This window comes from Strongylocentrotus purpuratus, unplaced genomic scaffold (assembly GCF_000002235.5).
Source record: "Strongylocentrotus purpuratus isolate Spur 01 unplaced genomic scaffold, Spur_5.0 spur5_scaffold_1, whole genome shotgun sequence".
Taxonomy (NCBI): Eukaryota; Metazoa; Echinodermata; class Echinoidea; order Camarodonta; family Strongylocentrotidae; genus Strongylocentrotus; species Strongylocentrotus purpuratus.
Window position 1 is genome coordinate 33,772,042 of NW_022145594.1, and position 26,496 is coordinate 33,798,537.

The following is a 26,496-nucleotide window of genomic DNA, read 5'->3' on the forward strand; positions in this document are numbered from 1 at the left end:
ACTGTGAGGAATGACATACATTTAAAGAATATATCAACGTCTACATGACTAAAAAAATGAAAATGAATGAAGCATTATCAAGAGGCAAACCAGAAGGGTGGTTTTACTAAAGTTAAAGGGATTCTGAAAAAAATCCTGGATTGATTAATGTAGCAATATATTTGATTGATGTAGCAATATAATGTAGATAATACAATATCCGTTTCATTTTTCCGGGTAAGAAACCTTGAAAAGTGACGGAAATATTAGATTTGACATTTGAAGCCGGATTGATATCAGAAATTGACAAAAAGCTGGCTGAAGATTCTAATGGATGCAGGATTTTTAAAATGGGTTTGGCACAGAAATGGTTGAAGATCATTTGTAAACATTGTAGGATTGTGTAAATAGGCATGCTACCCAACTATATCACTAGTTCCCTCTTACTTAGAACTTTTAAAAGTTTTTAACGTGGAAGAAACTTTACATTGGAAAACGGTCCATATATATTAGAGCATATGTCTATTCGCATCAGATCCAAGTATTACCAAGAAATAGAATAAAGAAGCATGTGTGGAAGGAGAAGAATTATTAGTAGTAATAGTCATTGTTTTTGTTGTAGTAATACAGTTTTGTAATTGTAATAGTGGCAGTGGTTATAATATATCTCTCAGGTATAAAATGTATATATGAAGAAATCCAAGTTCTTTTGAAGCAGAGAAGTCTATTTCCTTGGTATGAGAGTACAGTAGTATTTATATATTGTTAAATACTTCCTCAACCATTAGAATAGTATTGAAAGACACATATTTTCAATAGACTTCTATGGGGGAATTTAATAGTACAATTAATGAGTTCTTTTGGTTTCATTTTGTAACTGACTTGTCAATCACTGATAAATATTGCTGAAAGGGATCCGGTAACTTTGTCTCAGATCCTTTAGAAATAATCCTTGATTTAGCTCATGCTGCAATGATAATTATAAACCTTAAGGTCAGTCAGGAACTCCATGACTTTTACAATCCAATTGTCTGTCTGATTATCAAGATATTAATGATTGGAATTACAAATTTTGAAAACCGCTCGCTGAACGGTTTTCATAACACTACAGTCTATTGGGAAAAACGAGTATGGTAAAACCGGTCACTCAAAGATTTTTACTTTTTTGAGGCACTTCTTGATCATTTTAAAGCGCGATTATTTTAGGGCTTCAATATTACACCATATCACAGACACTGATAACACGCAGGGCCGTGCATCTCAGATTTAACATCGTTAAACAATGCCTTTAACTGCACAGTAGTTCGATCTCTTGGTAAAAAACAGTAATACACTCATCATGATATTTCTGTCACTTTCCTTTTACTTGATTTACTCAACCCTTCTAATTGGCTAGTATGAATTTAGGAATGTCCCCTACTTACCCCTCCACTTCCCAAGAAAGTTGAAAAGATATCGTAGACCCATTTCTTCATATCCCTCAAGTTACCGCTGGCATATGAATCTGTTACTAGGTAGAAAAACTGTAATGTGAAAAAATACAAGGGAAGAAAAGAAAGATACACTTTTATACATGTTGATTAATCAAATGCGAATCAAGAAAATTGCTGTTCTGAAATTTCTTTCATTTTCTTGTCCTTCTCTTTCTCTTCCCCTCCTCCATCTTCTATCCCCCGTCCCCCTCCTCCTCCTCCTCCTCCTCCTCCTCTCTTTCTCTTTCTCTTCTCCTTCTTCATGTTCTTTCAGCATGGCTGATCGTCAACGAAACGGATTTAAGTCTTTTGTCAACTCTGTTTGTTGCTACGGCAGGCAGCCAGTAAAAACGAATTTGTTTAATCAAATTATGGAAATGCAAACATTACTTTAAACAAACAGAACTTAGTTATTCCTGGCTCATTTTTCCTGATCGAGGTGTCATATGAAAGCGCAGAAAACGAACTTTCTAGAAATGTGATTTTCTCTTTGAAAATCAGAAATCAGATACAGCCCGCCAAATGACTTTTTGGTTTCCTCTCTTTAAATTGTTTTTAATCACTCATGCGTGAAATATGCATCATATGAGTTGAATCTAATGAAAGAGGATCTAAGCTTTACAAATATGTGTCATTTATTAATTATAATTGTGATTAAGCTATGATAAAACATCAATAATTCTCGGTTTGGTTTTTTCTTGGAGGCACTGTGTATATCCTTATATTTCAATAATCAGAATGCGAATTGCAACATTACTTGTTGCTAGGTTGGACAAACATGATGGCTTGACATAACAGGTTATGTATGCAATTAGCATTCTAAGTATCAAAGAAACAATTATTTGTAACAGGTGAATGAAACATGTTTGTTTCAAGGCACTTCACAAAGACATACACGTTGAATTTGGTTACATTAAAAATGGCGTATTTGGGAGGGATTTACATGTATTATCACAGTCATCATTATAGTATTGGTGAGGTCTGACTGAGGGTTTAGCCCGAGGATGGCTTTTCAACTTACCAGACTTGAGGGGTCGCTGTTGGATATGAGATAGTGTATGAATACTGCCATGTGTGCCGACTTCTTCTGCAGCTGATCAAGTTCATTGAATGGCCCATGGTCTTCAGGCTGGAAAAGAATTCAACAAATAACAATAATTATTATTCTCTATTTAGCATTCCAAAGATACACTACAATGAAGATATGAAATGCAGAATAAGAAAAAATGATTCAAATTCCCATGTTGCCCTTCCTGAAGTTGCCTGGAAGGAGGGGGAAAAAGGGAACGTTGAATTCGTACGACCCTTGGGCCTTTCCCACAGAAAGCACCAGGGGAAGCTAAGAACATAAGAACAAACAAAAACAAACAACAAATATATATTTTTATTACACAATATCCATATAAGAGAGCCAGACCTTTGTGTGAAGTACACTTGTACGACACTTGCTCCTGCGAAAATTGCTCAGTGATAACTTCCTACATTAACCAAATTCCTATAGTTTTCCTAGCCATTACCCTAAATCTAACCTAATCCCAAATGCAACCCGAACACTAACCCTAACCCTATACTTTAGACGAAATGAAGCCTGGAGGAATTGTAGCCGAAGCAAATATTGAATCACCGTTCAGTTTAGGTGACAAGAGGTAAGTTGACAATTGCTCAGCAATCAAATCCACTACATTATGCGAATTCCTAACTTCAACCCTGGACCAAGCGTAATTACTAGCCCTAACCCTCACCCTACCCCTACCCTTCACCCTCACCCTCACCCTCACTCTAAGCCTAACCCTTGCCTCAGACGATGCTTCGATCCCAAATGTTAACCCTATATCTTTAACAAAATAAAGACCGGAGCAGTTGATAGCAGAGTATACGTATTTATTTCAGATAACCCCCGTAGAAGAGAACCCTGCACAAGATACATGTATGATAGCCTTTGCACATTGGTGCGTATGCTAACGATAAAAAGGAGAGTGGATATATTACGCAATAAAAATACTATTTCAGAGAAGTTAAATTTGCTTGTTTGTACATCACCGCCTCTGCATTAATAGGGATAAACAGATAATTTACCTGAAGTTTGCTTCCCAGTTTCCACTCATTTTCAAGATTGTAATGATTGATTTAGTACCCTTTTAGCAGCATAACTTTTGAGACTTGTGAAGAAATATACATGTATTTCATTAGCTGTTAAGCATCTTTTTATTCCCCTCTATACCAAGACAATTTTAAAACCATCAAAAAATGTTAGCTTTAAAAGAGTCTAAAGACCAATCAAATTTTCTTCTAATTTGATCAAACACTGTGCTAAGTTTAGAAATGGTTATATAGAAAGTTTGTGATGCTCGATAGATATTGTCTAATCTTAAATCCTATTTTTTCCAGCTAAAATTTATAGCTATCAGAAAAAAAAGTGATTTGCTTTAAATAGTCAGATATCATTGCCAAGAAAGCAATAACAGATGGAAAGTAATTAATTTTTAATGAAAGTTAATATTCTATGTGCTGCAATATAAATGGTTGCCTACCGGTATATAGTTTGAGCTTTTGCGAGAAGGCCCTACAAAATAAGTGTGGACAACTCAATATGAAGTAGAAATTGCATAGATTTTGCCCCAGAAATAAAGGTTTAGCATAAATACACCCTGTACATAAAGTTTTTAATGGATGAACACAGCTTCACGTCATGAAACGTCAAATGATATCAGATTCACATGTCTTACAAGTACATTGTAGCACTCTAACTTTTAGAGCCAGTACCAAATTGGGGTGTCTGGATTGAAAATAATATGCCAAATTATCTTTATAAGAAACCTCAGAATTAAAAATACCTAAAACTATCAAACTTAGATATTACAACAGATAGCACAATATTAATTCCAATTGCTATCAAGAATAAAATCATGGATTCTATTAAACTTATTGCATGCTTCCATGAAATGAAGCAGTCAAACTTTTAAAAAATTACAAAACAATCCAGGGTTAGAATTTGACAAAATCTCCACGATGCAAAACAAATGGAAAAACTCAACTCCTAATTCTGTGCTAAATATATAAAAAGTAACACGTCTGAATAATGTAACCAAAACAAAAGAATGTGTTAGTACAAGGCAATTAAATTATAAAAATAAAAAGTAGTGCCCTTTAGATACTAAGTTGTTACTTTGTGCCTAACAATTACTAGATACACATTCTACATTCTGAAACAGTTCAATTCAAAGAAATAAACTCATGTTCCTCATATTTAAAGTTTTTAAAAAAATTGTCCACAAATTAAAGATAACTGCAATATTCTAAAAATGTAAAAATTATATTCAATCCCATCTCAGTACACACTATTTTCTTAAATGTACAAGTAAAAACAAATGGAAATCCCCTGGCTACTCATGAATGTTAAAATTATTATAAGATTAGGATTACCCTTTTCACCACATCCATTTAATTGCATATACATGTACATCTATGCTAAGCTTACATTTTAACAAAATGTACAATTAAATGAATTAAATTGCATATATATATTAAGAATTTTATTTTAAATGTATGTTAAATTGTCTACAGTGTTCTTAAAGAGCAATCCAACCTTTGTAATAATTTCATTTGAATGAAAGCAGAAAAATCAGAGAGACAGAATTGCAGAATTTTGATATAAAAGGGACCATTATATAATAAGAAAGTTATGAATGTTTGAAATATGAGATCACTACATCTATGCAAATCTCAAATTGGCAATTTTTTCAGTGGATTGTGACATAGTGAGGGATAACTCTCCTATTTGTCACACTATCAATATATAACTAATTTCTTTTTTTCTCCAAAGTACCTTCACCCTTGGGGCACTACTCAAAATAAGTCAATTAATAGAATTTTGCTCAGGAAAAGTGGAAAAGATGAATACAACATAAATAGTGAGAAGGCTGCATAACGCAACACACACAGGCAACAAACTTAACATTGAAAACAATAACAAATGGATACAATCATATCATGAACATGTATAAGCTTAGTTTATATCTGACAACAGGATTTATCATTTATTTTGTCAAATTGAAAATACCCTTCTTAGAAGTCTTGCTTGCTGTAAATGAAATTTAAAGGGCAGCGTCTTGTATTGTTAACCAGTTTTTTTTCTTTCATGTCGTGGAGCAAAGTATCAGAGGTCCATTACTAAGGCCTCTGTTTCATTCAATAATTTCATTTGATTGTTTTTTTTTAAACTCGGGATAGCCACGTTGGTATTCATACTGTTCTTCCTACGGGCCCTGCAATTGTGACTATCCCAGTTTTATCATGTTAATACACCTCAGTCGAGAGGGACAAATATGAGTAAAACACCTTGTCCTAGGGTGTAAGCACCAAGCAAGATTTGAACCCAGGACCTCTCGTATATGAGAGTTAAGAGCCTTCACCAGTGACCACAGACCCCGGAACCAGATACATCTGGTAATATATATAATAATATCAAACATGTCTTGTTTACCCAGGGCAGCCTCATCAGTATTGATACTATTCTCCCATAGGGTCCTGCAATCATATTATTACCCCACCTTTAGCCAAGCTACCATGAGTAGGCGCTCAAGCATTCATTGAAATTCTTCCTACAGGGTACCCATTTACTACACCTGGATGGAGAGTGGCAAATGCAGATTAATATCTTGCCAAAGGATATCAGTGCCACAGCGAGACCAAATCGCGAACCATGTGATTCACAGTCCAGTGACGTTCCCACTAGACCGTGACACCTCTACTTCATGTAGTAGTCTCCGGGGATAAAAATTTCAGGGTATGGGGTATCACTTTTCATCTCTTCTATTTATTAATGATTTATGGAGGGTTTGGAAGAAATAAAGATGTATCATTTTGATCTTCATAAAGGACACTGCTTGTGCAAAACCCACATTAGTGTTGAGCCCTGTGAAGATTGTTTATGAATAATTGATATCGCATCGCATCGACAGCATAGGCTTATTGCCATGGTAAGTAATATTGCAGATTTATACTACATGTAATCAATAAGCCTTAATGCATCTACACAGAATTTTAGATGTAGAAGTATAGATTTAATGATTCTTTCAGGAATACAATGTATAATAAAAACAGATTGCAGCATTGCAGCTAAAGGGTAGATTGCTATCATGTCAGTATATCGACCCATCTACATGATGCAAGGTTGTTTTAAAAGTAATATCTAGGTTGATTTTGAAACCTTGTCCGCCATAGAATAGAACAGGATATGACCTTTTCTTTGTCAGCTATGATTTTGGCAGATGTTTATTTCACTTTAATGAATAAAATTTGGTGGACTTTTTTTAGAATGTATAGCAGTGCCTCTTGATGTAGTGATGCTGACGTATGTACGTGTAGCTTATACATGATACAAGAGAGTGACATAAGACCTTATCAGCAGTATAGGGTAACATCTACATCCTCTTTCGAAAGCCAGAAGGCCATAGCTATGCATATTGTGCTCCATTTTCTACTTATTCAGTTAACCCTGATGCTAGGTCTAAGATCAAATTTAACAAAGGAAAAAACCTCAGGCTAGCTTCTTTCATTTAACCCAATTTTGAAGGAAAAAAGGGTTAAAGGAAACCTCACCCCAAAGTATAAGTGTATTTATGCTGAAAGACAAATTTTATTCTTGCACTTTCAATATACAACCCAGTTTAGCTGTATGATAGCTGCCATCAGGATTATTTCTACAAGGTACAATATTCCTTATGAGAATGTAGAAGAGATCTATTAACTGTTTTTCTATACTCCTTCCCTGCACACCCAGCCCCTATGTTAAGAAAAAAGACCTCAAGGCTAAATTAAATAATCTTTCATAGATTTTCGCGTCATTTGTCTCTCTTAATTAGCATAAGATGGAAAGTTTTCTGACTCCTGAATGTGTTGATAGGGATTAGAATGCTTTTCTAAAATCATATTATCAAAGTTATTAGCTACAGTATACAAATGCAAGGATCCTTCTTTCTCTGTAGCATTCCAATGTAATACTGTATGCTCTCATCCTACCGGCTCCTACATCTACTCCTGTGTATGGAGCGACGGTCTTGAATGAATGCCCTTTCTGCTGATAAGGTCTTGTGTTGGTGGTATCTTAAATAATTCTAAACCTACAACCTCTTGAGATAATGTCAAGTCCTTGAAGTAACTTATTTTTTATATCAGTGCATGGATGGCTAGATTCTTATACAAAGCTTTGATCAAAAGCTTGGTCAGTATTTCATATAGTGGTCCTTCTCATTTTTTTTTCATTTTTTTTTTTTCTTTATCATTAAAGTACATCTGCGCTCATGCAAAGATGGGGAATTCCCCTGATTTTGGATGAGGTAATCTGAAAGCCACTGTAATAAAAGAACTGCACACCAGAAAACGAAAGTGTAATGTTTTAGTGGTCTCATTTTGGATATTTCTTTTGGAGAATTTGAAGTCTCCCTATATCAGTGTAATAGAATATATATTACCATGTATCATAAGAATATTAAAATGTAAAAATATATTTCTTTATAACAAATCTCTTTAGTACTGATGAAAATATCCAAATAAACCTTTACATTCTACTTACTAGTGGAACACTTTAAATTAAGGTTCAAAATTATCTTAAAATTATCTTTGACTTGAAATTGTCTCCCAGCCTAAGATACTGAATATCACCAAGTCACATGACCCACAATACCTCAAGTGATTGGACGGTTTGAACTCTTAGCAAAACCAACAGATAATGAATACAACACAAACACACATATCAAGCTCTTAACAAGGACAGAAGCATGAAATTGTCTATCAATCTTGGAGCAAAATGCAGAATTGTCTTTTAGGATAAATGATGCATTTCGACTTACTTCCGGAGCCACGGGAGGCACCTACGATTTTTGAGATGAAACATAAAAAGTGCAAAGCTCAAACAACCACATAAACGACTAAGAATAAAGTATGAGAATAAAGGAGGGAATAAATGAGTAAAAGACCTGAAATATGTTTTGTTTAAATGTGAAGAGCAACAAATAGTCTACGTGGATTGAACATGAGCTTAAACAGACACAAAAATAATTTGGAGGTTACGTGACTAGAGAGAGAGAAAGAGAGAGAGAGAAAGAGAGAGAAAGAGAGAGACAGAGAGAGGGGGAGATATAGGACATACATGAAGGATGGATGGCAGCCAGTTCATTGTTGGATCGAAAGTTTGCCTTGTCCATATACATGATGTTCTTCATACATAACCAAACATGACCGCAAAAATGCTAACTATTTGAGAGAACCCTGTCAACGACTTCAACTTTTTTGTAGTTAAAAACTATGCGTATAAGCCTAGCGTTAATAATCAACCATGGTAATCTTTAATACCTGCCCAATATCGGATTGTCTTCTTCCATAGACATAATATCCCTTGGATGTGATAACTAAACTTCACTGAAAAATTCTTTTCATTTGTGAGGATCATGTCAACAAAGCGTACTGTCTACCACATATTTATCTTTCTGAACAGTGCTATTTAATTATGACAATTTTAATTGTGGCATAATAATTTGTGCTGTTTTAGTTTACCTTTACTTTAGTTAAGAAAGTGATATGTTCGTGATTGAAATATGTACAGCGCCATGAGCGTCAGAGCCTGGCGGATACCGGCGCTATATAAATATCCATTTTGTTTACCACGTATTTATCAACGATATCTTACCGGTTCGGTATCGGACTGGAAGTCGTCTTCGTCCATACACATGATTTTCATCTGGCCCTGACCCTGAGGGGGTGGTCCAGGGGCGTGAAGTGAGTCGACCACCGAGACTGCAGGGGCGCTGAACAAATCGATCCTCTCGACGGTGGCCATCTGGAACTGAGGCATGTCTGCGGAATCGGTCGTCACTCTGGCCTGCTTGGTGAGAAAAGATGATCAAACCAAATTAAAAGTTATTCGGCATAATGATGAAGGTCAAATAGATGCCGATAATGATGATAAAAGATGCTGCTTATAAGTATCGGCTTGCATGGTGATGTAGATATACAGTAGGCTTGCAGATGCACCATGTGAGAGAGAAGGAGGATTGAGATTACTGAGAGTCCTTTGCAGGACTCCCCAATCCTCCCCCTCTCCCACATGGTGCAACGACAAGCCTACTGTATATGATGATAATGTCGATGATGATGACAATAATGATGGTGAGGATAAAATGCTAGCATTTGAAGCACCTCAATTTGTTAACATTCATTCTATCTATCTATCATTCCAAGTATCTTCTCCCTGTTTGGAGGTTGATTGCAACATCTCTACATTTCACTCTATCTTCTGCCATTCTGGTGCACTCTTGCTGTTTTAGTCCAATCCAGTTCTTGACATTCTCTTCCCAGTTGATTCCGGGTCTCCCTCTCGGTCTAGTTACTTCCACTCTTCCCTACAATACATCCTTTAACATTCATTACTCAAATAAAAACACTGTACTATCGCCTACAATCCAATGGAACAATCCGCTATACTTACATCTGATTCTATCATACTGGCCTCTACCACTCCCTCCATAGGGGTGACAGACTCCATGCCAAGCATCTTAGAGGTAGCTGCCTCGCCATCTTCAAACTCGGGATCCATCGCTTCTCCCGGTAATGACTTGGTCTGATAGGAGAAAGAAGACAAATAAATGAATATTGCATTCTGGCGTAGCTCATGCTACATTGTGATACAACGTCCCTATGTGCTTCCAAAGAGCTTTGGAAATTTTCATCATATTGCATACTTGTGTAGCTTGTTTCTTGCCGCTGGAAAGTGGTTCAACCACACCGACTTTAACCTCCCTAATCCTCAATTGTTCTCTCAAGTTTATTACTGTGAAAGTGAATGTTCCAAAAAACCAGGCACTAATGGCCGTTATTTTGTTTTTCCCTTTGGTGGTCTTTGTTGACAGGAGGCGCAATAGCTCAGTTGGTAGAGCAGTGGTCTTGTAGTTCTACGACCCGGATTAGAAACCAAGGCGATGCGCTAGTGCCCTTTGGTAAGGCATTAATCCTTAGTACCAGGTCTCTCGGAGAGGACCTTAAGCTGTCGGTCCTCTAGTTGCTTACTAACTCTTAGCAGTCAGGTAAAATAACCACCACTACAGTTGTACTGTATTCTTACCCTTCCTATTGCCTCAAAGTCTTTCCTCTGTTTCTTCTCCCTGGACAGGGGTTCGACCACGTTGACCTTTCCCTCCCTGACCTTCTGCCTGGCCGCTTCTTTGGCCTGAGCGTCCGAGTTGTTCCTCTTGACCCCTGCTGTAGGGGATTGGTTGTTGATCCGGGTGAACGTCTCAGGGCTACTCCTCTGTCTATGGTGGGATATTCCTTGTGGTAGCTGTAGCAGCAAAGAAGTTTGCATGAAAGAGAAGAAATATTGTTGTTATAGGCTTTTCTGTTGCTTTGGTTGACAAAATATTGAGAGGGCAGTGACACATAGACCCATCTCCATTTTGGCCATTTTGAGAAAAAGTGGTTTAAAGCTGGAGGTCCACTTGGGCCTTAAGGAGCTAAGTCTATGTTTCACTAGCCATTGACTTCAATGGGGTGTTGGGTGGAGTCAAGTCTTTGTGTTTCCTGGAAAGCCCGCAATTTTCTGAACATTTTGATATCAAATACTCATTTTGGCAAGATATGGAGTTACGTCTTTGTGTCACTGAACCCTCTAAATATTCCTTCCAGTCTCTGCAGAGGTTTGAATAATTATATGAAAGCAAAAGAGCTTTGTTGTTGTAACTGTCCTTGTAGTAGTTGTTGTTATTGTTGTTATTGTGAGAGTGATATTGTGGAGCTGCTTGTGATTCTTGTAATGGCGTTGACCACTTTTAACCCGGGGCTTGTTTTCGTCCTCCTTTCAATATATTTCACACTCAAATTTCATTCTGCAATGAAGGATGAGGAAAAAGTGTGAGTTTCACTGCCGTTCTTGCTGCCACTTTATATCAGTTAGAAATTTGAAGCTTTTGTGTAATGTCTGTTCGTTTAATAAAAATCATGCTTCACTAGTTGCCTAGCAACGTGTAATCGAGATGTAACCAAGCAACAGAAAATGTGTTATCTGTCATTAAGTAATCATTTCATCCATACTTTATCATACTGTAATGCATATTGCTAGACAGGCAGTCAAATTTATCGATGCACATGAACGTGTTTCGTGCATCACACAAGTGTATGTACATAAGCTAAATACACTAAATAATTTTGCAGTGTGTTGTGATATGAAATATACCAAATATACCAAACATACTATAATGATGCTTATAACTATCGGCTTGCATGGTTTCAGAAATCCCCAATCCTCCCCCTTACATGGTGCAACCGTAAGCCTACTGTATACACATTTATTAGAATGTTAAATAAATTTTAAACTTCTAATCCTGTTTGGATATATGCCCATGCAGATTGAAAGAGACAAGATATCACAAAACAAGAACATACAGCATGCTAATTGTTAGGCAAGTTAATGAAAATATGCAAAAAAGGCAGAACAATATGAACCTATTTCTTTTTCTTTTTTGGAGAAAGATATTTTACACATCAAGTTGGGAAAAAGTCTGGTTGCACTCCTTAGGATTACATTTAATGGTGATAAGTTACAGAAGTTGTGATATATTGTTAAAATCTGTTACATAAGCTTCAGCATTTACTGTCCATGTATATCCTTGGGCAATAACAAAATTGCTGTTATCATGGTGATCAAATTAAGTGAAAGCAGCATCCTTGGTCTTTAAGAAATAGCAAAATCCTATATTTCAAAAAAATTAGGTTTTCACATGTAAAGAAAGACTATATACAGCAACTAACATTTCTTTTAGGAGATCAGCATGCACTTTTTGAAGGATAGTTTAAAGGTATGGATTATATTTGTTTTTGTCTCAGAAACCTGAATTTGCAGAGCAATTATTGTTGGGCAATTGCAGCGAGAAGATCCCATTTTAAAAGGTGTCACTTTGGACAGTTTTGTTCGACACTCTCACAGATTGTAACGACTGTCCTCAGAGCACAGATGCTCCATTTATAAAAAAATAAATGACGGGATAAATTTGGAGTATTATATTTTTGTTACCCCACTGACTGCTTAATGTACTCATTCCACTAGGTTTAAAGGTAAAGACCAGTATTGGAAACGCCCCAATTTCAAAAAATGAAATGGAAGCTCTCATTACCAATCATGTGAAAGAATATGTTTTGACTAATACATGATGATAAAAGATTTGCCGGGAAACCACCTACTAATTCATATATTAGGTAAATTTGTTTCTCTCATGGTCTGTGAGAGATATAGGGTAGTCCCATATACATCTTTCTGTGTATAGTGCTTGTAACTTTACAAAGAATGGGCCAAATTTCTTATCATTTTGATGATTCCAGAACCTTGCAGATGCTAGATGCTAGATGATCAACCTTTTCTGATCGATTCCACAATGTTTCTTTCACAATGCAATCGCATGACCATAACTGGTCTTTACCTTTAACATAAAGAACACCCTGTTCTCATAGCCAATGGCTTGAAATGAAGTAAATATACAAAATTCAGGTATCACTGCTGAAGATAAATGTATCTATTCAAGGAAGAAAAAAGAAGGGGGACAGAAAATATGAATATATCAGCTAAGGAGACAGGTCGTTGTTGTTTTTTTTGTCATCATCACAATATCGATGTTGTTGTCGTCGTCAGAGATAGCGATAATGGTGAGGGTTGAGGCAGTTTTTATATATATTTTTTTGTTGGTTATTGTTGTTTGTTTTGCTTTGTTTTGGCCACAGCATAAAAATGGTTAAGCACTAAAGCTCAGGAGGAATGAAAAAAGACCATAAATGGAGAACAAACTGCAACCAAAGAGGGAAAAATACAATTTTATCTCAAATGCACCTGCAAAAAAAGAGCCCCTTACACCCTTTTTTGTGGAGGAGGGGGGGGGGGGGACATTCATGATTATCTGCCTGTGGTACTAATGAAAAATAGCAGTATAGAATATTCCACTCTCTTTGTATTTGATCAGTATAAAGTCTGATATCAAACAAATTAGGATTCCTATATTCCCTAATAAGTAATCACCTCATCGTTATTGAATATTCAAAGCTTTAAAAGCCCCAAAGGCACTAACAAAATACATGTACCCAACATTTTCATGGACACATTGTTCCTGTAAGACAGAGTAACACTGAGTAAAATGGAAATAAACAGACCTGCATCTGCAGACATATGTAATCACTGTCATTTGTCAGTTTCATTTGCAGAGAATTTCATTGAGCAAAGCAGATCAGATGATCACTCAAAAAATGATCGGCTCTCTATGAAGTCTGATTGTAGGGAGAAAATGTGTGATTCGTCCTAAATTCAATCTCATTTGCCTGTTTATTGGGGGAACAGTGCATTAGCCGACAAAGCTTGTGACTTGACTTGATGTTTTGCCCGACACCAGTGAAAGAGAGAGATTGAGAAATTGAGATTGAGAGAGATATATATATATATATATATATATATACAGAGAGAGAGAGAAGCAGTGAAAGAGACAACCAGACAAAACAAAAGAAAGGAGATGTCTTAAAGGTACTATGTCCTATTTGCAGGCCAAAAAAATGAAAAAGTTAAATTCCAACTGCATTTAAGAGATAATACTAATTTAGAACTTCCCTAAAAAAGGTGGGGCTTGAAAATAACGACTATTAGTTGTCAAATCCACTTTAGGGCTATAGAGCCCAAAAGTAATAGTCTTGATTTTCAGACAATTATTGTACCGAATGGTCATACGTTTTATGCTGCGCAAAGATTCAATCAGTTTAATCTTGGCCATCCCAAGAAGTGGGTTATTGATGTAGACAAATGCTCATGTACCATTTACAACTCTTTTCATGTATTACCAAAGGAGAAACAAGCCAGTCAGTCACTGATTAGTGTCTGACAGTGAAGTCTAGCAAGTAAACGAGTTTCCTTGCATAATTTGAATATGAGGACACTGCTAACGTTTAAATTTCACAGATAGGACATACATGACATATTCATAATTCCTGCAAAGTTCTACAGATTTTGAGGTTGGCTGCAAAAGGGACGTGGTACCTTTAAGGAAAAGGAGAAGAAAGAGTCAAGAAACAACTTAGAAAGAGAGACCTCCAGAAACAAAGATAGAGGGGGACAGAGAGACAGAGAGAGAGAGAGAGAGAGAGAGATGTACAGAAACAGAGAGACAGAAGCAGAAAGGAAAAAAAAGAGAGGGACAAAAGCAAAGAGAAATAGAGACAACAGAAAACAAAGAGAAACAGAGTTAAAAGTAGAGACAGAGAGAAACAGACAGTCAGTCAACAGGCAGACAGACAGACAGAAACAATGAGTAAAGGGAGAGCAGAAAAGAGAGAAAAGGGAGAGGCTGAAATATGAAAAGATGCTGACAGGTAAACTAACAACTAAACCAAACCTAAAGGAATGAACCAAACAGACATACACGCAAGACAGAAAAAGAAAAAGAAAAAGAGAAAAAGGAAAGACAGGCACGCAGAAAGATACAAGTTCGTGATTCATCATAATTATAAAGCACAGCAAACCTACGAGGCTAATCCTCACTGCTACACACATTTCTAAACTAAATATATATAATAGAGCAGAGTATCTTATTGCAGGGTGCAAAACCTCTTTTCAAGGAAGTTTAGAAGGGCTGTGCCCAAAAAAAGGGGTGTGCAATAAAATATCGTGGCTGTGGAAACATATGCAACAACTCCTTCTCCTCGCATGCTCGATGGTAGTGATGATTCATTCAAAAATCACTGCCATCTTTGCAAGATGCACATTGGAAACCATCCTTTTAGAGAGAAAAATTGCAGTGTTGCAGTGGGATGTGTTAAGTGAATTTCACAGCAACGTGAGGAAGGAGCTAGGCAAAAGAAGGTAGCGACATAACAAGAACTAACCCAAGACCGTTTCACATCAGCAGCTTTTTCATTCCTCCTCTGTACGGGAAATGAGAAATGAACGCCAAAATTCAAATGTGAGAGAGAGAAAAATCAAAGAATGCGCCACTAGAGCATGCAATATTTCTAAACATGCAAAGTGAACATGCGGCACAATATTTTCCCCTCCTTAAAAAACAAAGCACAATTTCTAATGAATTTTCAATTAATCAAAGTTGACAACAACAATTAAAAAAAAAATTAAAATCAAATAAAAATACAAACATCTAACAAACTAAATTTAAGCAGCAGAGGCACATTACTACAAGTTATTTGCACCAGATATTTATAAATCTCTAAAAACATCTAGAAAATAGAAAAAACTACAAGTTCGCAAACATTCAAACATAGATCAGAATCTAAAAGCTAGCACCACTATATCATAACTGATATGATAACCCTCTATCTCTCTCTCTCTCTCCTATCAGTCACCTTCTTAAATTAAAGACCCTATCTGATGAAAATACAACTTGATATCAATAAAAAGCTGATAGAATGGAGAATACAAACATTTCCCCTTTCAGTATTGGACAAAAGCAAAATAAAACCTCGTATTCTGCACCCCTCCAAATTACGAGTCAACAGGGGTCAAAAGTGGCCGCAGTTACGATGGCGACATTACATGTGAACCTGAATGGCTTGCCTTAATAGTCGAGGTGATGAACAGTGCTTATTAATGCTAGGTCATTGTGAATATGTGAACTCCACATAAGATAATGTCAAGTCAATAGCCAGTTTTTAGGTCAACAACTTCCGATTTACAAAGTTTCAGATTTTTGAGTTTTCAGGGAGCTGTTACTCCTCTGACAGACACGAAAATAGCATATAATTGATGCTATCGTAATCTAAGGATTATAGCTTTCCCTTGATTTATAATTCATCTATTTAATTTTTCACTTTTGATGTGTTTTTAACCCCCCCCCCCCCCCCCCCCCCCCCACCCCACATTATCCCTACAATGTACATTACCTCTTCTGGTATATTTTGTAACTCTTCGTTCATATTCGTGTGATCATAAGCTGCTGTGGTGTGGCCCTCAGGGACGCTGTATCCTGAGGGATGCACTGGTAAGGACGATTGCTGATTGTTGCTTCCACCAGCCTAGGAATATGAAACAAACATTCATAAACATCACATAAGCTAGGCCTGACTTCTTATAGAGAGTAGCGACTGATTTGAATCCATTGCAAGTCCTCCAATCAATCACAAACTACACAGTTGCGATTGATTTGAATTGCCATCGATTCAAATCAATTGCAACTTTTTACAAGATAGGGCTTAGAGATCTTGGAACCAAACCCTAAATGTAGTAGTGCATTTCAACACATTCAACAAGGGTACATTCATGATAAAATCGCTTTAAATCATATTGATCAATGACTTAAGAATATTTATAAAAAGTGGGTAAAAATTCTTTTACAAAACTGAAATTTGTAAGCTTATCAAGCATTTTCTCCTAATCCAACTTTGTTGATTGTTATAATGGGTCAAAGTGATGTCTCTTTAATATTACAGATATCAAGTCAAGGAAATGTAACATTTTTCTTCTAAAAATGTTTAGCTTTAGAATTAGAGATATGATTAGAGTTAGGGTTATGGGTAGGGGAAGGGGTAGAGTTAGGAATTAAGTTTAAGTTTAGGTATAGGGTTATGTTTGGATTTAGGGTGAGGGTTATGCTAAGGTTATGGTTAGGTTGATAGTTAGTGATAGGGTTCTGTATGGTGATGGTCCAAGGTTGAAGTCATTTATGTTCATGTAATTGATCAACAAGCAATTGTCACCAAAGCATATATGTCGAACAATTGCCTGACATTATAACATGTGTGCTTCAGATTCAGCATTATGAAACATAGACTTGAACTAAATTAAGCACAAGAAATCTCACTAACAAAGCTCAAGACCATAAAAGCAAATGCACAAGAAATATTAAAGACATACTACAAGACATTTTAGAAGCTGTGAATGCAATGTACAATGAAAATTCTGGAAGTACAAACAACTACGCTGCATGATTCTACACAAACTACAGCGTCTGAAAAGGTCACACGACCTCTTCGAATTGACTACATAATGGCGACACTATGACCTCTCTCTCTATGCAGTAATGCATCATGGGAGATAGACAATTCATGGTTTAGTGTTCTCAGCACCCAGTCTACACATGCAGACTTTCCATGTTCTGTAAGTTGGGGACACTTAATATGGAGTTCTACAATGCACACTAAACATCAACAAAAAAAAATGGTAAGATTGTTTCTGCTTCAGCTTATAACAGTTTACACATTTTTGGTTACCCTATTCATTTTGTCCTTGACAAAAGTATTATAAAAAATATACAAATACCTCAATCTGTCTTTGCTTATTTCTCAGCTATTACACTTTATCTACCAAACTGGTTAGCAGATCAAACTTGTTTTGGATCTCCATTTGGTCTGAAGTTCATTTAATGTCTAGTTAATTTTCAATTAAGTCTAGTTGTATGCTCTTAATTTCTATTCCCTACCAAGATCCTGTCTTAAAAATAATTGCAGATAATCCAGATAAATAAAAAATCCTCCAATCAATCACAAACTAGATAACTCGTATCTACTTTAAAAAGTTGCCATTGGTTTCAAGTTGCGGTTGATATGAATCGCAACTCCTTATATGATAGGGGCCTGAACTCAAAAAGAGACAGTGTTCTACACAGAGATCTTGTCTTTAATGATCTGTTTGTCTGCATGTGAGAGACTAGCTTGCCTGACCTATGCTAAGAGTCACTGGGTGGAGGGTCCATACTTTGTGACATTTGGAAAATGACATACCTCTACCATGACTCATAACATATGAAGGACAAGGATGCGACTTCTATCATTGTCATGACTTTCTACCAGGTGAAGTTCACCTTGCTCGTAAATGCCTTTGAAAGTTTGACGATCGAAATGTTTCTCAGGCTCTAAAATGTCATACTTTGGGCATGTTTGTATTTTAACTCTTGCAATTTGCAATAAAGTGGCTGTTCATCGGCTCTGTTTATTTCTGAATATGAATTATTCATATTTGTCTCAGTTATCATTACATGTTTCCCCCAATCATTCTTACATGAGATGAGACGTTCCAGCCAAACTTTATATAACAGCTATACAGATATTATCACATTGAGCCCCAGTGCATTTTGAATGATACCTATTATTATTACACTTTCCTTCATCCTGAAGCCCCTCCCTAACCTGCAGCCCCCCCCCCCCTCCCCCTTCACCCCAACAACCTCTATCATCATTTTTACATGAGATAAGATATTCCACCCAAAATCTAAATCTAAATAATAGCTACACAGACATTGTCACACTGCATGAGCCCCAGTGCATTTAATTGTACGCAAGCTACTATTATTACACTTTTCATCATCCTTATACCCCTCCCAAACCTGTCCCCCCCCCCCCTCCCACCCCCAATCATTCTTACATGAGATGAGATAAACCATTCCAGCCAAACTCTGTAATTATAATAACTATACAGGCATTGTCACACTACATGAGCCTCCAGTGCATTTAATTGTATACCGGCTACTATTATTACACTTTCTCCCAGCCTTGTCCCGCTATCCCTAACCTGTCCCTCCCCTCCCTCTTGGCCCGTCTCCATCAGCTCGAGATTGGCAAATACCCCGCTTTTTTAACTATCCCGATCCCAAATTATCCAGTTAATTTGCATCTTCATCAGCGCGTAGTTGCAATTAGGGGGATATTTGGTCGAGATTAATGATCCCAAGATATCTTGGGCTAGTTTGCAAAATATCCGGCCATTTGTCCAGTGCGTCTTCACCAGCCCAAGGACTCACACTATACGCGAATGCTTAGCAAAATATCTTGTGCTAATTTCTCGAGCTCGAGTTTCAAGTTTCGAGGTCAAGTCTTGAGCTGATGAAGGCGCGATTTGTAACTTCAGGATTATTTCCCAAAACTGAAATAGCGGGCTATCTGGCAATCTTGAGCTGATGAGGACACGCCTTCTCTCATCATCTCTAAACGAGATGGACCGTTACAGTCAAACTCCTAATTTAGACACAAATGATCAACCATGCATTCAAGCACATCTCTATCCCATATTTCTCTTATTATCACTATTATATATAGGGGTAAGTTAACTGCTACATATATTACAGCTATTATGGAGCTAGGAACACTTGCATCCCATAAACATGTACTGCCTGACAGTAATTTTAATCTATAATTTAAGTAATGAATTTGATCAGAGTTCTGTTAGCAATTAATTACATTTATTACATTGACAACCACTCATGTCTATTGCATAAAGGGTATTATCCAAGAACTAAATAACAGTTGTTTTTTTCTTTCTAATTTTCACCATTATTTTGTATAACCACAGTTAATTTTCACAACGATCTTGTCATTTGAATTTGTACACATCCTAAATAGCCCCCCCCCAAGCTACTGAAGAACTACTGATATATTAACATCAATATACCAAATGTGATTTGTGTACATGATGCATTGCAGTTATTTGTACAAATCAACAATCATTTCATTAATTTCTTTAATTTAATTAACTTTACACAACATCAATCGTAACCCAATGTTAAGAAAAATCAACAACAACAAAAAAACAAAAAAAACAAAGCAACAACAAACAAGATGGTAACTACTTAAAAATAAAAAATAAAACCCTAAGGTAATTTCAATAGCCTTATGTGTCATCTATTGAAATGTGTGATCATGACATTGAAAAATGACGTAATCTGAACATCATATCTATGGAATGTACAATGGGGTATTGAAATAACTTTATTCTTTTTAATAAGTAGCTAACATTTCACTTTCGATGAACAAAGGAATAAGGAAACCTAATGAAAATGTTGTTAATTTAAAGGAAATAAAATAGAAAATAACTACACTACAACAAAGGAATAAGGAAACCTAATGAAAATGTTGTTAATTTAAAGGAAATAAAATAGACAATAACTTCACTACAACAACATGAAAAGCAACACACAAAAATAAGTAAATGAATACAAATTGAACAAGTTATGTTGAATGATAAAACGATCTCTTTAAACTGGTGATTTATGAAAAGTTTGGATGAATTGGTATGATTTTTATCTATACAAAGTATGATTGAAGATTTAAGGGGAAAAAAGTATATGAAGCATGACTGGAGATACTTTGATGAAAAAACTCAGTGAAATTCTACTAAGAAGGGGGGGGGGGGGATTCTGGCTGAATAAATGGGGAAATCAATACAAAAATTGCTATTCTTTTCAAGAAAAATTTGCTTCCAATACGCGTAAATCTTACGCGTAAATCTATCTATCTATTTGGATAATCCGGATACAACAGTTAATTAAATACATGGGAGCAGTTAGATATTTAGCTCTGTAAATCTCCTCAAGAACTCTTGCTAAAAGTTATTAAACATCACCTTAAGAATATCGCTCTAACATTTATCTAAACTAAATCCCAAAAGAGCTACCGCAAACAACTTTTTTTTTTACATTGGCGGATATACATATTTACACGAAGCTATTAGGTTTAATACAGATTACAACATACATGTAGTACATTTTACAGCAAGTGATTACCAAATTTGAAAGAGCGACTAAAAATATTTTTTTTATACATTTTGCAACTTTTTATAGCTTTTTCTTTCTTTCTAATCTATCCGAGATTTACCGGCACATGTATATTTTTGTTCCTTTCCTGCATATATAATTCTCAACAGTGTTAGCAGATTTATACATGACATTTCGCCTGACTACTTAAGCTTTGAAAGATTAAATTATATATCAAAGATATTCCATTTTCTCTATGCTAATCTGAAGCTTAAGAAAGAGCTTACAATTTAAATAAGATATATTCCAGCAGGGTTCAGAATGTTTTCTGGGACACAATACTGCTTTCTAAAATACACGCAACACTAAATGCCTAATCCTTTTTAGTTTTCTCTCTCAAGTTATGTACCAAGATGGGAATTTAATTTGCTCTAGTAAGTACAAATAAATTTTGGTGATGCAAAATAGTTTTAAATTACTATGTAAATACTTTGATCAATGCAGGGACAAGTTAGAAATTCTCAAGACTAGCCAAAAGTCAGCAAACTTTGGTTCCAAATTGAAACATATCACAGGTCTATTTTTTCATTTGTTTTCCCAACTGGTTTCGATATTGAGAGACTTAGCCTTTTAATCCAACTAAACTCCTCAAAAAAATGTTCTGCAATTCAAGTTTGGGCATTAATATCTTACTTGATATTGGTATGATTGAAAAGCCTGTGTATTCCTCTTTACAATGATGCCCATTTGTAATGACTATGTAATCATGTATATGATTGTGCAAAATGCATTGTTATTGTCAACAATGACGACCTCAGCGTCATTAAAAAAACAATCTATCCTCCAAATGAATGAAGAAATCGTCAGTGACAATAACAAATTGGGATTTGTTGTTGTTGATTAGTGTTTTATGGCAATCAGTAAATTTTGACTATTATCACCATTTTTTTTTTTTATAGTTTTTTTGATAAAAATACAACTGACTTTTCTATTGTAAAGGGGAATAAATGGGCTTTTCAATGATATTAACGTCAAGTATGATAATATAGTTGCTAAGAAGATATCAATTGCAGACCATTTTTGAGGAGTTTAATTAATATCTACAACTTACCTTGTTCTGTATCATGTTATTTGCAGCCTTCTGCAGCTGCTTCTCTAGTACGCTTATTCTCGTTTTAATTCCATTTATGTCCTTCAGAAGTTTTTCAGACGGATTATTCGAGTACTCATTTTCTGTGTGCTGCAGGCGATCAGCAGTGCAGGAGAAGGGGAAAATATGAAATGGATGCAAAAATTTGAAAATTAACAAGCAAAAGTAAAAGGAGAGAAAGAAAGAAGGAATGTGAAAAATTGACACACGTAGAAAAAAATGAAGAAAAAGTTCACGAAACATACCGAAAGTCAGGCAATTGGTGGCATGAAGAGCTTCTAGATGCAGTCTTTGGAAAGAAGACACTACTTTTTTTTCTTTTTCTACCGGTATTTGGCTTTGTTAGCTTTTTTTTGTCATTCTTTTCTGCTCCCTCTCTTAACCAGATTCAAAGCTTTATTTTGACTTTGCATAGATTGCAGAAAATCATGTGATGTTTATGTCTAGAACATTCAAATTTTATTTGTCCTTTTTTTCCCCCATCAAAAGTCCAGAATCAAATCAAACTTGGTATTCTTTTGTTCATTTATGCCAAATCTTTCCCTTTTATATTTTCTAAAAGCTTTCAAACATCCAATGCAAACATCAAGATGCATACAACAAACAGATGATCAGGAACAAAATCTTTTTACAAAAACAGACAAATCTCCATCAAAATAACAAGAAACATAAAGAAAAAATGAATGCATGACATCAAAAAAAGAGACCCAAATTTCGACAAATTTGAGAGTGGCATAAAATCATGCAATTTACGCAATAAGTCGACCATACTTTCAAAAAGAAATCTTTTTTTAAAGAATTTTGAAGCAAAGAGAAAGCTTATGAACAGCAAAATGGCAAGCTGAGAGCGATGCAAAAACAAGAACGACAAATTGTTCTTTTCTGTTTTCTTCCGTTTACTTACGTCGATGGAATCAACATCGATACTTTTCTTGCGTTTATGCCATGCTCTCTTTTTGACGGAGGGGGACTTGGGGGCCGCGAGGTTCGTGAGACTCTGGGACCGTTTCTTGTGCAGACTCGATTTGCGTCTGCTGAACGGCGAGGCCCACTAACAGTTTCAGAGCCAAATAAAAATAATTAAAAGGGCGGAAAATAATAATAAGGAAGTAATAAAAGAGAGCTAAAAAGAAAACTGATGAAATAAGGAGTGTGTATTCTGAAAACGTTGATGGATTCAACAGTGATAATCTTCTTGCGTTTTTGCCATACTCTCTTTTTGACGGAGGCGGACTTGGGGGCCCGAGAATACAAGACTCTGGGACCGTTTCTTTTGCAGACTCGATTTGCGTCTGATAAGCGGTTTCACAGCCAAATAAAAAGGGGTGGAAAATAATAATAATAATAAAAAGGTAATAAAACAGGGATAAAAGGAGAACTGTAATGGGATTAGAGGTAACAGATAACAGGGGCTGTATTCTGAAAAGGATGTAATCTTTTAGGTTACTGAAAATTATGTTTATTGTCATAACAAGCAATGAAGGTAAATATCAACAATAACCATTGGTTACTTGCGCAGGTGTCTCTTTTGACTTACGTGAACGCAGACAGCTTTGCGCAGCTATTGACCTAGATGACTTGTCTTCCTTTTCTCTTTGTTATGACAATTGACATTGTTTTACTAACGTAAAAGAGAAAATTATTTTCAGAATACCACTCGGGTATAAAAGGATGACATGACTCGTATTTAACTGCCATTTGTAAAAGATATATATATATATATATATATAAAAAAACGAACCTTACTGACCAGAATAAATAACTGAAAAATAACAGAAATATGCAATAAAAACCACATGGATAACAACTTTGAAATATGAATAATCAAAATAGAGAGAATGTTAAACAATTAGCAAGGTAGAAAGATTTCATAATACAATCATTAAAATGGAGAGGATATTTAACATTTAACAAAAGGAAAAGATTTTTTGTTTTAATGCAATCATCGTAATGAACAGTTGCACATGGAACAATAGATAAATACCTGTAATGAAGTAACAACATATTTTAAAACATCAAATTCACATTTTTAATAATCAAAGGTATGATTTCATTCTCTAAATAATCTGTTTGGAGCCAGAAGGGCATTAATTCGTATAATTTTATTTCACACAAACAAGTAGCAGAAAGCATATACACATCAGAGAGAAAGGCAGCGTTTCACCAAACCATCATAAGTACAAAGTTCACCGACATCCCATTGAAACCTGTGCTTAACTTAATACACGCATTTAAATGGGATGTCAGTGAACTTGTACTTTATGACAGTTTCATGAGACACTGCCCAGAATTCTTGAATGTTTCAGCTTTTAAAAGATTGCATGTCATTGGTATCTTGTGCACTGAGAGCTAGAAAGAGGTGAACTCCAATTATTTTATGCAGAATTAACAACCTTCCACTCCTTAGCAGATGAACTGTTTAGATGTTTTATATGGATGCATACATAAATGTAAATGTATGAGAGCATGACTATATAATAACTGTTCATTCCAAGCATTAATTTATCAAATGACAGAGAATTTTCCAATCTAAAAAATATATTAGTTATTATAATAAAAATCTATGAATTAATGATATATAAAATAATATGAAGCATTTTCATAACAGTTGAGTTCCCCATCAACCATTCATCAAAATTATAAAAGATTGAATTGTCAATATCTTTGTTACAAAATGACCAAAAAGTGACCTACACTGTATGATGTCACTCTATAACAAATCTATATAAAATTCAATATTTCATAAATTGGATGAATATATTAATTGTAAATCACATAATTAATTTGTAGATTTTTAATAAGTGTCTATTATATCCCTTATCAAAAATTGATAATTCTCTGGAAATGTTATTGCCTAATGCTTGGAATGGACCAATAAGTCAAATTCTTGATTTTAATGACAATTTTTACCCTTCCTGCAAATGAAAACTTTAAAAAAAAAAGTGATTTAGCACACAATTCCAGAGTTTTTGCTTAATGTTTTTAAAATTTGTATTTGCCTCTCTAACACTGCAGCCAGTAGATGTGTGAACAAGTTGAGAGTTGGCAACACTGAATGCGAGAATATTCATCATGAAACATCATATAGCAGCAAAGCACTTGTTTGAGCAACGTTTCAAATGAAAACTCATTTACGAATCAGAAGCCCGTTCAATTTGAACGTTATACAGTCAAACCTGCTTTATATATAGTGATCACCTGTCTACAAAGACCACATTTTTTTAAAATATCCTTTGAAAATGGTTTCTCATTGAAACATGTACTATAAAAGGAACCTGTCTATAAAGACCAGAGCTTCCAACCTCCAGAACAGAAAATCAGTAATCACAAGGCTCAAAATCAGTAATTTGGGGTATAAATCAGTAATTTCTTATGCGGCGCTATGAATCTAAAAAAACGACACGCCAACCCTGCGCGGACGCATGATTATCTGAAATTTTTGGTGATTTTACTCACACAAAGATGTTAAGTATTGAATTTCAGGTCATCACAACACAGTTTATCATGAAAAATGGCTCCTATTCACAGCACTCGCTACGATAAATCATATTTAATTCATTAAAAAAAAAAAAAAAAAAAAAAAAAAAAAAAAAAAAAAAAAAAAAAAAATTTTTAAATCCGTAATTTGAGACAACATTCCGTAATGGTCGTTAATTTCCGTACCAATTACGGAAAATCCGTACTAGTTGGCAGCTCTGAAAGACCACTTTTTGTGTTTCCCATGGGTGGTCACTATAGACAGGTTTGACTGTATCATACAAAAATCTCGTAATTGTGCAGGGTTTTATCATGAGCGCGTAACTGATGATTGACTAGCTGTCATATGAACTGACCTCTTCAAAACTAGTTTCTTTATACAACGTTTCTTGTGTACACGATGTTCTTCTCTAGTCTGTACGCTCCTTTACTATACGATGATTCTTTATGCGTTTCTTTTAAACGCATTTTGCATTGATTCCCTACAATCTGAACAGGCCATTTGACTTGCCACATCCAGTGTTGACAGTCAATTAACCTCTTTCCACCCAGGTGTACAAACTTTCATCCAATGCTACAAAAAGGTACAGAAGTAATATTGTACTCTTACAGGCAGAGGGTCATTAACTCATGTCATTTAATACAGTGTTAATACCTTCCGAGAAGTAACTCTTCAGAGAGCCAAAAGGGCGTTAACTCATAAATCCTGTGATTAGGGTTAGGTTTGGGTTAGATAAGGGTTGAACAGGGTTATTACCCTTTTGGCACCAATGTAGACCACTTTACAAATAATGAGAGTGCATAGGGTTTGCCTGCTTTTAGCCTCATTCACACTTGATATTGTAAACTATCTTTATTTATTCAAATTTTTTTTAATGAACATCGCAACAAAATATAAACCGTTAAAACAAAATTAATGGCAAAAGAG

At 35.4% G+C, this 26,496-nt stretch overlaps 1 protein-coding gene across 6 annotated transcripts in view; it reads right to left on the bottom strand.

The window, feature by feature from the left end:
- Positions 1–26,496, bottom strand: part of LOC576882 (rho guanine nucleotide exchange factor 12) — a 114,976-nt gene that overhangs the window by 61,310 nt on the left and 27,170 nt on the right. For 4 of the 6 annotated variants that reach the window (XM_030978108.1, XM_030978109.1, XM_030978106.1 and 1 more), the window contains exons 5-12: positions 22,053–22,181; positions 16,362–16,493; positions 15,354–15,392; positions 10,570–10,785; positions 9,937–10,068; positions 9,139–9,333; positions 2,473–2,580; positions 1,404–1,502 (exon numbers count right to left, since the gene is read on the bottom strand). In XM_030978108.1, the coding sequence (XP_030833968.1) occupies positions 1,404–1,502; positions 2,473–2,580; positions 9,139–9,333; positions 9,937–10,068; positions 10,570–10,785; positions 15,354–15,392; positions 16,362–16,493; positions 22,053–22,181 (1,050 nt within the window). The remainder of the gene's footprint in view (positions 1–1,403; positions 1,503–2,472; positions 2,581–9,138; positions 9,334–9,936; positions 10,069–10,569; positions 10,786–15,353; positions 15,393–16,361; positions 16,494–22,052; positions 22,182–26,496) is intronic. The other 2 variants (XM_030978104.1, XM_030978105.1) reach the window with 2 other exon arrangements.